The 16,016-nt window shown below is 70.4% G+C and overlaps 1 protein-coding gene across 1 annotated transcript; it reads right to left on the reverse strand.

Annotated features, from left to right (window-relative positions):
• Nucleotides 1-193: 193 nt before the first annotated feature.
• GDF11 (growth differentiation factor 11) lies at nt 194-15,900 on the reverse strand. Its single transcript, XM_087771777.1, has 3 exons — nt 15,431-15,900; nt 10,736-11,109; nt 194-9,933 (listed from the first exon to the last, which is right to left on the reverse strand). Exons 1-3 carry the CDS (start codon nt 15,786-15,788, stop codon nt 9,553-9,555), a joined length of 1,113 nt encoding a protein of 370 aa, XP_087627903.1. The 5' UTR covers nt 15,789-15,900; the 3' UTR covers nt 194-9,552.
• Between the last annotated feature and the right edge of the window lie 116 nt (nt 15,901-16,016).

Raw genomic sequence — 16,016 nt, forward strand, 5'->3', positions numbered from 1 at the left:
CGGGGCCGGAGCGTGCCGCCGGGAGGGAGCCGGAGCAGATGGAGCCTCGGCCAGCGCCGCTCCTGCCTGCGCGGGGGCGGCGGGGGGCAGAGATCCTGCCTGGCCGGGCCGTCGCCAGCAGTTAGGGGTTGTCCTGACGTTACCTTCGTGTGGCCTGGCCAAAGTCCTAACCCCCCCTTGCCTCTCCAGATCGACCTCGCCGCTTCCCTCGGATGCAAACCTCGCTTCCCGCTGACCTCGGGGAGCGGCGCAGGCTCCTGGCAGCTGGGACCCAGCCGTAACCCAGATCGGGACGACGTACGAGTAACGGGGCGGTCGCCGCTTCTCGCAGCTGAGGGTTCGGCGCCGTAGACCAAGGGCCCTTGCAGGACGTGGGAGGCAGCACAGGCGCCTCTCGGCTTCGCTCTCCACTCGCTTCAGGTCCCTCTGTCGGAGCTTGGGGTTACGGGGACAAGCCGGGGACGGCCGTGGCGTGAGGGGCTGCGGGTCGGCGGCGGCTGGATCCTGAGCGTGGAGGGCGAGGAGGCGCCGTGGGCTGCGCTGCCCGTCTCCTGTTGATGACGGCACGTGGGACTCCGATGGTGGGATGCCGTCGCCTTCCCCCGAGCCCAGGGCAGAACCGAGGACTCCCGATTTCGCCGCCGGCTCTGTTCTCTGGCCCGGGGACCAGCGCGGTGGGGAGCTCCCAGCCCCGCTTGTGCCCTGCCCGGCCGCGCGTCCTCCTCCCTGGGTCGCTCTCCTCTGCTCCCGGGCTCCCGGTGGCGTTCCTGCCCCGGCCGATCTCCTCCCGGGGCCGGTGAAGCGACGTGCGCGTCTTCTCCCCCTCCCTCCCTCGCGCCGTCTCCTCCCCTCGCCTTGGGGATGAGTTTCCCTTGGCCGTGGTACCAAAATGGGGCCGAGCTCCGCGCCCTGCTCCCCGCAGCGATGTGCCGGCGTCCCCAGCCCGTGCGGGCAGCGCTGCCCTGGCTCTGCTGCCCCCAGCTCCCGGGGCGGCGCTGGGGCTGTTTTGTAGAGGCCGCTGCCTCCTTCACCCGCCGGGCTTTCCCCTCCTGGGCGCAGGGGAGAATCGTTCCAACCACACTGTGTTTAAAACACCACCTAATTTATTTTTCCTCTCCGAGCCGGGGGCTGCTCGTGACTAATTTGGGCTGAATAGGGGAAGAAAAAAAGCAGCGGGCACACAATGAGCGGGGGAAAGTGTGGGAAAGCGAGCGAAAGAAAAGGAGGGCCGGGGCTTGCAGCGTGAGAGCTGGTAACGCCGAGCGGTGCCCAAATTCAGCATGAAGTCACTTTTCACAGCAGACGCTTGGGCTGTAAATGCGAGTGGGACGATAGGTCAGGCCGGGGGGACGGGAGGCAGAACCGGGGGTTTGCACAATGGGGCGAGGAGCGAGGTGCGCGGCGGGAGGGACGTGTGCTCCGGTGCCAACGTCTCCCTTCTTCCAGCTGCGCCGTCCTCTCCCGACGGCCTCTCGTCCCCGCGTCCTCCGTGGGTGGGTCGGAAACGTTGTGTGTTCAAATTCGCAAAAATGGGGAGGCGAAAGAGCGGAGCCTGGAAGGGTGGGTGAGCCTGAGGAGGGACGGCACCGCGGCCCAGCTCCCAGCCGCTGCCCTCCGCCTGTGCCGGCGCCGATGAGCGTGGCCGCTGTCCCTCCCGGCTCTGTGCCGCCATTCCGGGAGCTGGGACCGCGCTGCAGGGTCTGGGCAGGATCCGGGATGCGCTGGGTCCCCTGCGGGGCTCCGTGGGGGCTGAAGGGGGGTTTCCATCGCAGGAGGTGGCCCTGGGCCGCTGCCTTCTCCTCCTCTCTCCAGACTCACCGCCCTCCTGCATCTCCCCGAGGAGCCTGGGCGCTGACCTTCCTCAGCTGGTTGCCCCCGTCCCGCAGGGCCTTTCCCCAGCGGCGGGAAGCAGGAGCCATGGCCGGTCGCTGCCTCCGTCCCCTCGAATCCTTCCTTCCAGCCCGGGCGCCGCTGCAGCCGGGGAGGAGGTGGCTCCGTAAGGGGTGCGCTCGCTGGGGGACGGGGAATTGGGGTGCCCCAAGTCCTGCTTGGGAGCATCCTGCTGCCCGGAGCCCGGGGTGGTTTGGGGATCTTCGGGATCGCATCAAAATCCCGTTCCCGCTGCAGGTTGGAAGTCGAGTGGCGGCGCTGCCGCGGGGCCGAGCCACCCGGTCCCCGGGGAGCCTCGTCCCCCGAGCCGGGCACGGCCCCGCGCTGCCGCGGCCCGCGTGCCATCTCTGCGGCAGCGCGGCATCCCGCCCCGTCGCCGGCGGTGGGGGGGCTGGACCCTGCCCAGCTCTCCCGGCTAATCGCCCTGGTTCTGGCGTCTCCCCGCGGGGCCGCGGCGAGGCCGGTGGAGCGCCGCCAAGCTCCCCGTTGATGGTTTAATTACTGTGAATGTCGCATGCGGACGGTCTTGTTAGGCGGCAGAGGGGAAGGTTCGGGGAGCCGTGGTACGTCGTGGTGCCGCTGTGGGTGGTCGCCCGGATGTCCCTGTCCTAATTTGTCCCCCCCAGCCCTGACCCTGGGTCTCCAAATTAGGTCAGCCGATGGCCGGGGGGAGCAGCGATGTGGGGTGCAGCCCCCGTGGCCTCGGGGGAGACGTGACCAGAACAAAAGCAAGCGCTCGTTAAACTCTTGACATCGTCCTCGGAAGCAAACAAACAAACCCCCCTGGGACCTCGGTTCCTCGGCGGCCCCTCTGGGCGGGTGGCACAGCCTGGCCCCCCGGCGGACCCCGAGGCCGTGGCCCCCAGGGGACAGCGGGCAGAGCGGAGCCGTGGCCGGCTCTCCCCGCCAGAGCTGCGTGTTGTCCCGGGGGAACCGGGGCCGTGTTGGGGTTCGGGGTGCCGTTGCCCTCCGTGCGTCGTGTTGGGCTTCACGCTGCCCCATGGGTGCTGGTTCGGTGCCGTCCTGCGGGTCTTGAAGACCCCCAGGAGCTTTATCCATGGGGAAGCCGAGCCCGGAGAGGGCGTTGGAGGGACTTGGCGCCTCATCCTCGACCACGGCCGAGACCTCATCCCGGCCTGGAGCTGCCCATGGCCCCGCAGCGAGCTCTCGGCCGAGGTGGGGCTGGGGGGCTGCAGGTGGAGCAGCCGGGACCCGCGGCAGGGCCAGGGGTGCAGGGCAGGGGTGCTGCTGGGCTCTTGGAGGACCTCCGCTCGAGGACGGCCGGAGCAGGAGGGCGGGAGATGGCCAACGTCCACCAAGCCGCCACTGCCGGCAGGGCCTGGGACCCGGCTGACCCCGGCGGGGTGAGAGCCCGTGCCGGAGCCACGTCCTCGTGTCCGGTCCTCGCTTGTGCCAGAGCGTCCCCTGCTCCCCCGGCCCCGTGGGCAGTGACCCTCCGCTGCCCACCCTGTCCCTCCCGCCCCACAGCTGTAATTAGCTGCGACATTCTCGGCATACCTGCAGCCCCTAATGAGGCTCCATAAAGGCTGCCCCGGCCTCCGCTCCGGCACTTGGGGCCACTTGTAAATCTCAGCTTTACAACGGGGAGCTGGGCTGGGAGGAAGCCGGGGAGGGCGGGGGGCTCTCGCCATCGCCCAGGGCCGCTGGCCCCACGCGGGGTGTCCCCGCCACCGTCCCGGCTGTCCCCATCCCTGTCCTGTGTCCTCCGTCCCCTCCTCGGGGCCAACCCGCCCAGGTTTGCCCAGCCTCGCCGCGGCTCTCGGGGGGCCGAACGCGCTCCGGAGGGCGAAGCCAGCCCCGCCGGTGGGCACGGGCCACCCCCGCCTCTGCTGCTGGGACGGGGACGTTCTCCTCCCGTGGGTTTGAGCAGATTTTGGGGTGGTTGCGTTCTCCTGGGCTGGTTCTCGAGGTGGTGGCCGCTAAGGCACAAGGACGAGTGCGTTCGGAGGGGTTTGGCGGGGGGGGCCTGCGGTTCGGCCCCAGCTGGGGGATGAACCCGGGAACGTCCTCGGCCGCGAGCGGCTCTGAGCCGGGCACAGGGCACTGGGGTGGCTTTCATCCCCTCTCATCCGCTTGTCCGTGGTGCGCGGCCAGCGTCGGGAGCGTGGGAAAAATGAGAAGCATTAGGAAACATTTCCCGAGCCGGTCAAAGCCAGGGTCGCTGGATCAGGCCGGGAGCTCCCGAGGGAGGAGGCGGGAGGGGACGGCGGGGTGCAGGCGAAGCCGGGTGAGCGGACAGCGAGGCCGAGGGCCCGTCCCAGGATCGGCACGCTGGGCGAAGACCCCAAGGAACAGCGAGGCCACTCGCGCCCCTCCGGCCTCCTCCGTCTCCGCTCTGGTGGCGAGGCTGCGTGGCCGACCCCAGGATCTGGTGCCGACCCCGGGATCCGATGCCGACCCCGGGATCCAATGCTGACCCCAGGATCCAATGCCAACCCCGGGATCTGGTGCCGACCCCAGGATCCGATGCCGACCCCGGGACCTGGTGCCAGCGAGGGGCTGGGTCCAGGCGAGGGGCAGCGAGCGGAGCGCAGTAACCCAAGCAAAATGCGTTTGTCAGCAGTTTTCCCTTTTTTTTTTTTTTTTCTTTTTGGCTATATAAATTTTTTATTGTACAAAAAGTCTAAAAAAAAACCAACCGAGGCCGGAACCGGGACAGAGCAGTGGTTATGATATCGTACACAAGAGACTAACGCGAGTTACAGACCAAATGTCATTTATACAACACAGAAGTAACTGGGACGCTCCTGCAGCTTTTCCTTTCCCGTAGCTCTTCCCAATCCGGTTTGCGACCGAGGAGCTGCGCATCCCCCCCGTCCCGTCCCCCCCCGCTGGGGGCACCCGCTCCCTCCGTGCCGGCTGCCGGCGCGGTCGCTGCCTGGTAGCGGAGGTGGAGGGTGGCATCGCCAAAAGGAGCTTTGTAACGAGGCCGTGGGGTAACGAGGGGGCCAAGCAGGGGCCCCCCGCGGCCGCGGGCCGGCGGCGTCTCGGAGAGCGGGTCTGGCTTGGCCTGCAGGTCAGGGGCTCGGCCGGGTGCCGCGGCAGCCGCTGCGGGATGGCCAGGCGCGAGGAGCGTGGGTTGGTGTCGCCGGCGTCTCAAGCCTCATGATGGCCCCGGGAAGGGGTCTTCTCCTGGGGGAGGCTGGTCCGGACCCACCGATCCCCGTCCCCCATGGGTCGTCTCCATCCCCCGGGGCTGCCGCAGCCTCGCTGCACCCGGTGCCCGCGTCCCGCCGGGCTGGTGGGGTTGGAGCCCCCTGCTCCTCCCCGGGGCCGGGGGATTTCGTGCCCCAATGCTGCGGCACCGCGGTGGAGCCGGCGGCACCTTGGTGTCTCCTCCAGCGGCGAGGAAAAGCCACCGCGGCGCAGACGGACCCATCCTCGCGCCCGGCCAGCCCACGGACACGGCTGCGGCCCAGCCCCGGGCTGCGGTGAAGGCGATCCTGTCCTCATCTCTTCTTTAACCTTCCATAGTGCAAATGGTGCCCAGCCCCGGCGGCCTCCCTCCCTCCCGCTCCCTCTCTCCACGCAGGTTTTGCAGGGAACACGCGGCATCCCCGAGGCCGCCGCTCCTCTCCCTCCAGCCACCTCTCACCACCAGCTCCGGTGTCACCGCGTGGCTCCGTCACGGTGACACTTGTGCCGGGGGTGAGCTGGCAGGGCGAGCCCGGCATCTCGTGGGACGGTGCCGTCGCGGGGGGACGCGGCACCGGCTGCGCTGGCTGGGGGTCCTGGTGCCACCGGTGCGTGGGAGCCCGACTGCGGTGCTGGCAAGCTCCGGGCTGCCCAGGAGTCCCCGGTGCAGGATGGAGCTGGAAGCTCTGAACTCTTTGATTATTTCTTTTTTAAAATATTTTTTTTTAATTTATTTTTTAATTTTTTTTATTTTTGATGTTCAAGTGCTGTGTTTGGTCACGCGATTAAACCCCCCCCGACCATCCGTGGCCTTTGGTCGTGCGGTTCGGACCCGCCGCGTCCCCCCCTCTCCCGGGCCCGTCCCGAGCCCCGGCCCCGGCGGCCGCGTCCCTGCCCCCCGGACACCCCTGGACGAGGACCGAAACAACGAACAAACGAACAGAAAAATAACCTAAGACGTTACGCACAGGACCAATACACCGGGTAAATAATAATAATACACTGACGGGGCTGCCGCCCCCTGCCCGCCCGTGGCCAGTCAGCCCAGGGCACTGGTCCCAGTGCCGCCCACCACTGGGGGCTGTGGGACCAGTGCCGCCCCGGCACTGGGACCAGTGCCGAGGGCTGACTGGACCCAGTGCTTGGGGTGGCCCCATCCTTTCTTCTTCAGCGCCACCTGCCTGTAACAGCCGCCCCGGGGCCCTGCGGGGGCTTTTGGGGCGATGGGCTGCGGGTCTGGGGGCTCCGGGGCTCCCCCAAAGCCGGGGGCGGACGGGGCGCTGGAACCCCCGGCCGCGGGCTCCGCGCCGGGCTGGGCCCCGTGGTGGCTGCCGCTGCGCCGGCACGGGGGGACGGTGCCCGTGGGGGTCCCGGCTGCCTCGGCCTCCCCCTTGTTCGAGGCTCTCAAACACTGGGGGAGCGCCCGTCCCGGGCACCTCCCGTCCTTCCCAGCTCCGAATCGCCACCGCTGCCGCCATGCCGGGCCGGAAGCCCCCGCCGCCAGCCAGAGCCCGGCCGCGCGCATCCCCCTCCCTGGGGAAGGGCCACGAGCCACGAGCACGATGCCGGTGGCCACGTCCCAGGTCGGGGGGAGCGAGACCCCCTCCCTGCCAGACACGGCTTTGGCACGTGGCGATGGTCGGGGCGAGGGGGGCAGGTGGATCCCAGCCAGATCCCAGCTGGACCGCGGCTCCCCTGACCCTGGAGCGGGATCCCGTGCCCTTTCCAGTCCCTTCCAAGCGGTTTCTGGCTCTTTCCCAGCGCGTGACTCCGCTCCCGGCGGTGGCTGTGCCATGCCCGGCTCCTCGCAGGGCCCGGGGGGACCGGCCCAGGTGCTGGCAATGGCCAGACGGTGCTTCTCCGTGCCAGCGCAGCCTTGGCTGCGTTCAGTGTGGTTTTGGTGGCGGAGAGGAGCGGCGACAGCCGGGGCCGGACGAGCCCTCGTGATCCGCGAGCGCTGGGTGGAAGCAAAATGGGGATTGGCAAAACGTTTCCATGAGCGGCTTCGCTGGGCCCGGCTCCTTTGGCATCAGCCGGGCACCGCCGGGGCGGGGGCACCAGGCGGGGGCACCAGGCGGGGACGCAGGCGGCGTCCCTGGCTCGGTGGGTCGGGAGGTCTCCCCGCTGCCAGGCGGGAGGTGGCCCCCTCCTCCGGCACGGGATGCACCGGCTTCACAGCGAGACCCGGTGCTGCCGGAGGACACGGCCCCCCGAAAGGCACTGAAGGGCAGGAGAGGGGGTGCCCCGGCCCCCGGCCCCGGCAGGGCTGTCACTGGCTGTGGGGTTGATTCCCCTCTGGCCGGGCTGTTCTTGTACCCGCTGTTTTGCGAGAGCCAGCACCGAGCCACCGACAACAACCCGCCGGCGTGCTGGAGCGGGGCTTGGGGACCGTAAAGCCACCAGCGCGGGGCCGTTTGCCGCCGTGCAACCGCGGGCCGGTGTTTTGGGGCTCAGCTGTGCCCCCTGCCCGGCCCCGAGGGGTGACGGTGGCTGGGGGACGCTCCCCGGGCCAGCCCGCCCCCGGCACCCCGCTCCTGGGGGCACCCCAGCTCTCCCTGTCTCCATCCCCTCCCCACCGACTCCTGCCGTGAGCTGGAGCCGCGGGGTCCGGCGGGGTGCCGAGAGCCCCCGCGATGCCACAGCGGGGCTGCAGGGCCGCCATCGCCAGAGCCCCCGAGCCGGTGGCATTGGTGCTGGTGACAAGACCCCGGCGGTGCCGGGAGCCCGGCACGAGGGGCCCTAAGTGCTTCGGCGCCAGGCGGGGTGGTTGGGGTCGGCACGGCCGGGGTTCAGCACCGCTGGGCCAGCGCCACATCCTCGCCCCGGGGCAGCCTCGTCCTTGTAAGCGCTTTGGGCTCCGCAGAGCCGGGGACAAGTGCTAAACATCCCGGGTGCCCCCGGCTCCCCGGCTCTGCCCCCGGCGCCTTCCTGGTCCCTGGCCTCCCGGCGCCGTCCCTAAGTGCTACGCTGGGTGCGGACGTGCCGGGCTGGCCTGGCCGCGGCCACCGGGTCGTTCCCCACGCGGCCCCGGTGCTTCTGCCCCATGGTGCCACAGGCAAGGAGGGATGGACGCGCATCTCCCGGCCGGAGCCGGCCGGACCCTTGGGATAAGTGCTGGGGCCGGGGTCCGCGGGCAGAGCCGCCCTTTCCACCCCGGCGTGGGGTTGGCGGCCGCCTGGCGCCAGGGACGGCTCCCGGCCGGGACCCAGCGCGGCCCCGGTTGCATCACTCCGGCCGCGGCGCAAGTGGAGGGAGCCGCCGGAGCCACCAGAACCGCTGGGGCGGTTGAACTCTTGAGAAAGCGGGAGCCTGTTCTCACGCGAAAATAATCCAAACGGCGAGGGCAGGGGGAGGCGAATCTGCCGCGTAAGCGGAATTTCTCCCCAGCCGGAGCCTCCGTCCAATTCTGGCCGGTGCCGCCTCCAGATAACCCTGGGCCGCCGGCTGCCCTCCCTCCCGCCAGAGACCCCCCGAGCTGCCGGCTCCTCCGGCCGCCCCGGGCGAGCGCTGGGCACCGGGACAAGCACCGCCATCCTGCCGGCAGCACCGGGCTGAGCATCGCCATCCCGCCGGCAGCACCAGGGCCGGATCCGAAGCGTGGGCAGCAGCTCCGTTCCCCTCGAGCCATCTGTGCCCGGGGATGCCGCGGGATGCTGGCGGTGCCGGCTGCCACCGGCCGGTCCCCAGGGGACTCCGGGCTGAAGCAGCCCCTCCAGAGCCGTCCCCACCGTTGGGTTGTGGGTGCCGGGATGGTGCCAGCGGCGTGAAGGGAGGGACCAGGGCAAGCGGGGGCTTCCCGCAGCAAAGCGCTGGCCGGGAGGGTGATTAATAAATAAATAAATTAAAGAAGGGAGACGGTTTCCTCCCGGGCCGGAGCTGCCACCAGCGCTCGCGTGGCCCAGCCGCCCCGGCACGCCCGTCCTGGGGGTCCCGCCGCCGGGTCCTGCCGTCCTTGCTCCAGCAGAGCACCCGGAGCGGGGCTGTCGCGACGGGGCTGTCAGCTGCTCGGGGACAGGGCCACCCGCCCTTGGATGTCACCTTGGCCGCGGGGCGGGCAGGGACGTCTCCGTCCCCGCTGCCACTCCAGAAGCGCAGGGAGATGCGGGGTCCGCTCGGCCGCCTCCTCTCCCCGTTGCTGTTGAGCCAGGACAGGAGAGCTGTGCGGTGAAGAGCCGTGCTGCCGTGCCGTGCCGCCGTGCTGTGCCGCCGTGCCGTGCCGCCGCGGGTGCCGGGGGCGGGGGTAGCGGTGCTGGGGGTCCCGGCCACCCCTTCCCTTCTCCGTCCGGTTGCTTTATTGCACAATGCATGTCGAAGCGCGGGTTTGGTGCAGCGTTTCTCCGTGGGATTTTCTCTCTCTCTTCCCCCAACATCCAAAGGAATTTCAACGCTTTGCTCTTTGTATTTTTTTTTTAAAAAAACAACCAAAAAACCAAAAAAACAGTGGAAGAAAAGAGGAGTTTGTTGGTGGAGGGGGGCACGGGGCGGAGGGGCAGCACCAGCCGGGCTCTAAGAGCATCCGCATCTGTCAACCACCATGCCCGGGATCTTGCCGTAGATGATCTGCTGTTTGTCGTTGAAGTAAAGCATGTTGATGGGGGACATCTTGGTGGGGGTGCAGCAGGGCCCCGCCGAGCCCCGGGGGTTGGCCTGCTGCACCAGGTGGGTGTGGGGGTACTTCTGCATGAACATGTACTCGCACTGCCCCGAGCAGTAGTTGGCTTTGTATCTCTTGGGGGCGATAATCCAGTCCCAGCCGAAGGCCTCGAAGTCGACGGTGAGGGGGTAGCGGCAGCAGCGCGACTCGGTCGAGTGCTCGTCGCAGTCCAGCCCCAGGTTCCGCCGCGAGCGCTTGTTGTTCTCCAGCACCCGCAGCTCCATGAAGGGGTGCTGGGGGGAGAGGGGGGGCGTGAGCCCCGCACACCGTCCCACCGCCCCACCACCCACCGCCCACTGTCCCACCACCCCACCGCCCACCGTCCCACTGCCCACTGTCCCACCGTCCCGGCTCCCCGGGTCCCACATGGCCCCGCAGAGCTGCCACCAGCCCCGTGGAGGTGCCACCAGCCCCACGGGGGTGTCACCAGCCCCACGGAGCTGTGACCAGCCCCATGCGGCTATAACTGGTCCCACAGAGCTGTCACCATCCCTGCGGAGCCATAACTGGTCCCACGGAGCTGTCATTGTCCCCACGGGGCTGTCACCAGCCCCACGGGGGGTGTCATCGTCCCCATGGAGCTGTGAGCAGTCCCGCGGAGCTGTCACTGTCCCCACAAAACTGTGACCGGCTCCACGGAGCCATCGCCAGCTCCACAGGGATGTGACCGGTCTTGCGGAGCTGTGACTAGTCCCGTGGAGCTGTCATTGTCCCCACGGAGCTGTGACCGTCCCCACGGAGCTGTGACCATCCCCACGGAGCTGTGACCAGCTCCACAGAGCTGTCATTGTCCCCATGGAGTTGTCACTGTCCCCACGGAGCTGTGACCCCCCCCCCCAAGCTGTCACCAGCCCCACGGAGCAGCACCACCACCCCTGCCCGTCCCCGTCATCCCCCCGTGCCCTCCAGGACCCCGGGGACGGCTGGGAGCCCCGTGCCCAGCTGAGCACCGGGGCCATCGCGACGCCCCACGAGCTCCGCGCGGCACCGACCCCCGGGGCCATGGGGACCCTGAGCCACGCGACGGCCACCTACCAGCCCTTCGGCCCCGGGTCCCAGCGAGGTGACGGCCAAGTCGTTGCCGTTGGGGTCGAAGGCGTTGATCTCGATGCCCCAGTTGTTCTGCGGCTGCTTGAACCAGTTCTGCAGCACGTGCTTGAAGTCGATGCTCTGCCAGTGCCCGATGCGGGAATTGAGGTCGATCTTCAGGGAGCGGATGCGGATGTGGCGGCTGCCTTCCTCCGTCACCGGCTTCAGGCGGAGGATCTGCAGGTAGACGGTGGAGGTGTGCTGCACCGGCCGCAGGTACACCCACAGCTGCGCCTTCACCACCTTGGTGAACATGATCTTGGGGCTGAAGTTGAAGAAGCAGCAATGGGGGTTGCCCTCGATCTGCACCACGGGGTCCGCTGCGGGGAGGAAGGAGGCGTCAGGGGCGGCCCCGGGACCCCCCCTCCATCGGACGCAGGCTCGGGGCGAGCTCCTCCTCGGTCGTTAGGAGTTGAAGGTCGGGTCAGAGGCCGCCCCTGGGGTCATTGCCCCTCCATTCGCAATCAGGTCCCCGGCTGCCCCCTGACCCGGCGTCACCAGGGATTCATGATCCCCGCGGGGGCTGCGGGGCCGAGCCCCCCGCTGAGCGGGGCCGGCGGAGCGGGGCGGGGGGCTCCGACCCACAGCACCTGCTCCGGGGCAGCCGGCTCCCAACACATCCCAGTGTCGGAGCCAGGAACGCCCCTGGTCCCGCAGCCCCGGGGACGCGGCAGAGCCCCGGGGAGGGTCCATGGCACCGAGCTCGGGGTCCAGGTACCACCGGGCTCCCCGCCAGCGGCCCGGCCGGGTCTGCGTCCCAGAGGACGTCCACCTCCCAGCCTCCCGTCTCCCACCCTCCCCGGGCTCATTTTCGGGGCAGCCCCGCACCTCTGCCGGCCTCGGCAAAGCGGCCGGGGACGCTTCACCCAGGGCGACGCTCTCAGAGACGGCGAAGGCGAGCGGCCGCCGTGGGGACAGGGACACCCGCCCCGGTGGGACGACAACCCCAAGCGTCCCCAGCCCGAGCATCCATCGGACCCGGGGGTCCCCGGCCGCCCTCCCCCTGCCCCCCGGCAGCACCCCGGCTGCAGCCGGCCCCGCGCCGGCCCTCCCTGCTCGGCAAACATCTGTGTCAAATTGAGCTGGGAATTTCCCCCCCGCGCAGCCCCCTCCCCCTGCCACGCACCGGTCAGGTTTAATAGCACCCAGCTGCAGCGCGGGGCCATTTGCTGCGCGCGAGGCCTCCCCGAACACATGGGGGTCACGACACCGGCCGCAGCCCCGGGAATGCCATCCAGCCCCCCGCCGCGCCGCACATAAACCACGGTGACAGGGGCTGGGGGGCCGCGGGCGCCGGCCGCCCAAACCCCTCCCAGCAATTTGCTGCGCACAAGCCCCCGATTAAGGCCGCGCTCCCCCGGGACGCCCGTCCCCTCGAAGCCGCGCGGGCCCCCCCGGCTCCCAGCCCGGGGCAGGCTGTGCCCCCCAGCCCCTCGGCGGGGGCTTTGCCACCCGTCACCGGTGGGACGTCGTCCCAGCCTGGGCCGGCGGCCGCCTTGAGGGGCTCCGGGTCCCCTGTGGTCCCGGTGGCACCGCTCCCACACGGCGCAGGGGTCTCCGGTGGCCTCAGGGGCCGCGGTGCCAGTTTGCTCCGGGCTCGCCGTGGCTGGTTCTGCGGCAAGGACAGCACCAGTGGGGTTGTTTTTGTAGGGTCTCCAGGTGAGAGATGCCAAAGCAGCGCTGGAGCCGGTGCAGGTCCCCTAAAGCTGCCACTGAAGCCCTCGCCGTGGCGGTGGCGGCACCGGCAGCACCGCTGACCCTCTGCTGGCCCACGACGGGGCCTGGCATCCCGGGGGACAGCAGGTGGGTGTCTGCGGCCCCGGGGGCAAGAGGGGGCCTGGGGTGCTGGGGGCCCGCGCCCGGGGCTGTGCCACGCTGGCTGCTCCTGGCACGGGGCGGGTGCCAGGATGCTCGTCCCGTCGCTGTGGCAACGGGGGATAAAGGTTACTGGGACATCGGTCCCAGCTGAGCCTGAGCCCCCCGAGCCCCCCACCCCTTTGTTCCCACCGCCCGGATCCGGGGCTCCCACCTCTGCCCCCTTAACCCCTCGCCTGCCGTGGGGGTCCGGGCGCCCTGGGTCCCCCCGTTGCCCCGAGGCGCCACGTGCCAGCGGTGCCTCCGCCGTGTCCCCGTGTCCCCGCTCCCGCCCGCGTCCCGCTGACCTTGAGCATCTCCGGCCCCGGCGGGGCAGCGAGCGGCACGGGCGGCCCCTGGCCCCCGCCAGCCCCTCGCCCCGGCCCGTGCCCGGCCGGGCCCCCCATCGCCCCTCATTAAGCTCCCTCCACCCTGCAGGTCGCGGGGGTCACGGGTAGCCCCTAAATGGGTTTAGGACCCAATTAACCTTCCCGGGTTCCTTCTGCAGTTAAAAAACCCCCGGGGGGGTGGGGGGTGCTGGGGGTGGTGGCGTGGGATTAAGCGGGGGGGGCGGCCGGGGGGAACCCGAGAGCTTTATGGCTCTGCTGCCTATAAAGCCCTTTCCCTCCTTCTGTTCAGGAACCATAAAACCCCACACAATTGCCACGGGGGGGCGAGGAGGGAGGAAAAAATCATAATAATAACGGAGCGGCCGCGGCCGGGGCAGGCTGGACCCCGCGGCGCATCCGGCTGCGGGGCCAGGGCTGCGGGACCCCCGGCGCGGGCGTGGGGCCCGGCCGGCCGGGAGGAGGGGCCCCCCTCCGGTATTTATTTTGGGGGCCCCCGAGCTGTTAAGGGGCAGGAGGGGGGGCCGGGGGCAGCGAGCGTTAACGCGGCGCGGGGAGGAAAACCCCAGCGTGTTGTCAATTTTATGGGTAATAAAATTTCAAAGCCGCCCGAGTCTATTAATGCCTGGGAAGGAAATTCGTCGGGGGGCTGCGGGGGGGCAGCGCCTCACACCTCCCTCCCTTCCGCTCGCCCTTCGCACCCGGCCCCCCCGGCCCCGCTCCCGGGCGTCCCGCAGCCCCCGGGGCTCCCGCCGCCCGAGCAGGTGGAGCCGGGGCCGGGACCCGCGGCACCGCGCCGGCACCGGGGGAAACTGAGGCACGGGGAGGGGCGGGGTGCAGCCGCCCCGGGGCCCCGGCCACTCGCCCCCTCCTCGCCCACGGACGGATGGACGGACGGACGGACGGACGAAGCCGTGTCACAGTGCAGCAGAGCCCCTGCGCCCCGTCCCCTCCCTGCCGGGACCCCAGGCTGGAGCCCCTCACCGCGCCGGCCGCGGGCAGGCCCAGGGTGGGCGCCTGCCTGTCCCCAGCACACCCTGCCGTCGCCCTGCCGTCGCCCTGCCGTCACCCTGCCACGTGCCGGTCCCCCGGCGGGGCCCTGGGGACCGGGAGGTCACCGTGCCGCCTGCCCCGCGCCCCCAGTGCCAGTGCCGGTGCCAAGTCCCAGTACCCAGCACCAGTGCCGGTGCTCAGGCTGGTGCCAGGGCCGGGTCCTGGTGCCCACTGCCAGTGCCCACAGCCCACTGGTGCTGGTGCCAGGTCCCAGTCCCCAGTCCCAGGTCCCAGTCCCTGTTCCCAGATCCCAGTCCCAAGTGCCAGGTCCCAGTCCCCAGTCCCAGCTTCCAGTACCTGCTCCCAGCTCCCAGTGCCGGGTCCCAGTCCCCAGTCCCAGGTCCCAGTGCCTGCTACTGGGTCCCAGTCCCCAGTGCCGGGTCCCAGTACCTGCTCCCAGGTCCCAGTCCCCAGTGCTGGGACCGAGTCCCTGCTCCCAGGTCCCAGTGCCTGCTACCGGGTCCCAGTCCCAAGTGCCGGCTCCCAGTCCCCAGTCCTAGGTCCCAGTACCTGCTACCGGTTCCCAGTCCCCAGTCCCAGGTCCCAGTCCCCAGTGCCGGGTCCCAGTCCCCAGTCCCAGGTCCCAGTGCCTGCTACCGGGTCCCAGTCCCCAGTGCCAGGTCCCAGTATCTGCTCCCAGGTCCCAGTCCCCAGTCCCAGGTCCCAATACCTGCTACCAGGTCCCAGCTCCCAGTGCCAGGTCCCAGTCCCCAGTGCCAGCTTCCAGTACCTGCTCCCAGGTCCCAGCTCCCAGTGCCAGCTCCCAGTCCCCAGTGCCGGGTCCCAGTACCCGCTCCTAGGTCCCAGCTCCCAGTCCCCAGTGCCGGGTCCCAGTACCTGCTACTGGGTCCCAGTCCCCAGTCCCAGCTCCCAGTGCTGGGTCCCAGTCCTCAGTGCCAGGTCCCAGTGCCTGCTCCCGGGTCCCAGTCCCCAGTCCCAGCTCCCAGTGCCGGGTCCCAGTGCCTGCTCCCGGGTCCCAGCTCCCAGTGGCCGTTCCCAGTTCCCGGTGCCCCGTCCCGGCTGCGGCCGGGCTGTCCCGTCCCCGGTCCCCGGGTCCCCGGGTCCCCCTGCCCGCGCTGCCTCCCCCGGGCTCGCTCGGAGCCGCCCCGGGGGCGGGCGGGGGCTGCGGGCCGGTGCCCGGGGAGGACCGGGGGGAGCCGGGGGGGGGCCGGGGGGGAGCCGGGGGGGAACCGGGCAGCCCCGGCGGGGGGGGGGGGGACGGGACGGGGAGCCGCGGGGGAGGAGGGGGCGCCCCGGGGGGAGGCGGGGGAGCCCCGGAGGGAGCGGGAGGGGACCCGGGGAGGGGGGGACGGGACCGGGGGCGGGGGGGGGGACTCCGCCGGCGAAGTTTGCAGCGGCGGCGGGGCGGAACAAAGGCGGCACTGACTTTCCTGGGCCATGCTGATGACGGTCTCGGTGGTGGCGTGGTACTCGTCCTCCTCCAGGTACTCGTCGTGCTGCAGCGAGTCCCCCTGGAAGTCGTGGAGGTCGAGGAGCTGCTGGAGCGGCGGGGCCTTGGGCAGCAGCTGCTTCACCACCTCCCGGGTGATGTTGGGCGCTTCCTTCAGCCGCAGCTTGCTCAGGATCTGCGACTTGATGCTCTCCAGCCGCAGCTCCTTGCTGTGCCGCCGCCAGAGACACACGGGGCAGGCGGGCTCGGAGGCGGGGGGCTGCGCCTCCACCGACCCCCCCCCCGCCGCCGCCACCACCACCGACGCCAACAACCACGGCAACACCGGGGCCATACCGGGAAACCGGCTCCCCCCCCCCCCGCGCTTCCACCGCAACGCGCAAGGGGCGCGGAACGGGGGGAAGGCGGTAACGGCGGCGGGGGCGGGGAAGCGGGGGGCGGTGAGGGACCGGGGGGGCGGAGGGGGGGGAATGAAACACACCGGCGGTAGCGGCGGCCCCGGGGTTTTATACCCCAAGAGAAGTGTGTCGTCAGCGGCCTTGATTGGCTGCGGGCGCACAAA

This window comes from Nipponia nippon, unplaced genomic scaffold (assembly GCF_047370975.1).
Source record: "Nipponia nippon isolate SJK-2023a ecotype South Korea unplaced genomic scaffold, ASM4737097v1 scaffold_35, whole genome shotgun sequence".
Classification (NCBI taxonomy): Eukaryota; Metazoa; Chordata; class Aves; order Pelecaniformes; family Threskiornithidae; genus Nipponia; species Nipponia nippon.

Coding starts and splice junctions, on each gene's coding strand:
- GDF11 (XM_087771777.1), bottom strand. CDS start 15,788: ATGGCCCCGGTGTTGCCGTGGTTGTTGGCGTCGGTGGTGGTGGCGGCG. Junction 11,110..15,430: donor CATCAGCATGGCCCAGGAAA/GTCAGTGCCGCC, acceptor TCCTCCCCGCAG/CGGACCCCGTGGTGCAGATC. Junction 9,934..10,735: donor GACCCGGGGCCGAAGGGCTG/GTAGGTGGCCGT, acceptor CTCTCCCCCCAG/CACCCCTTCATGGAGCTGCG.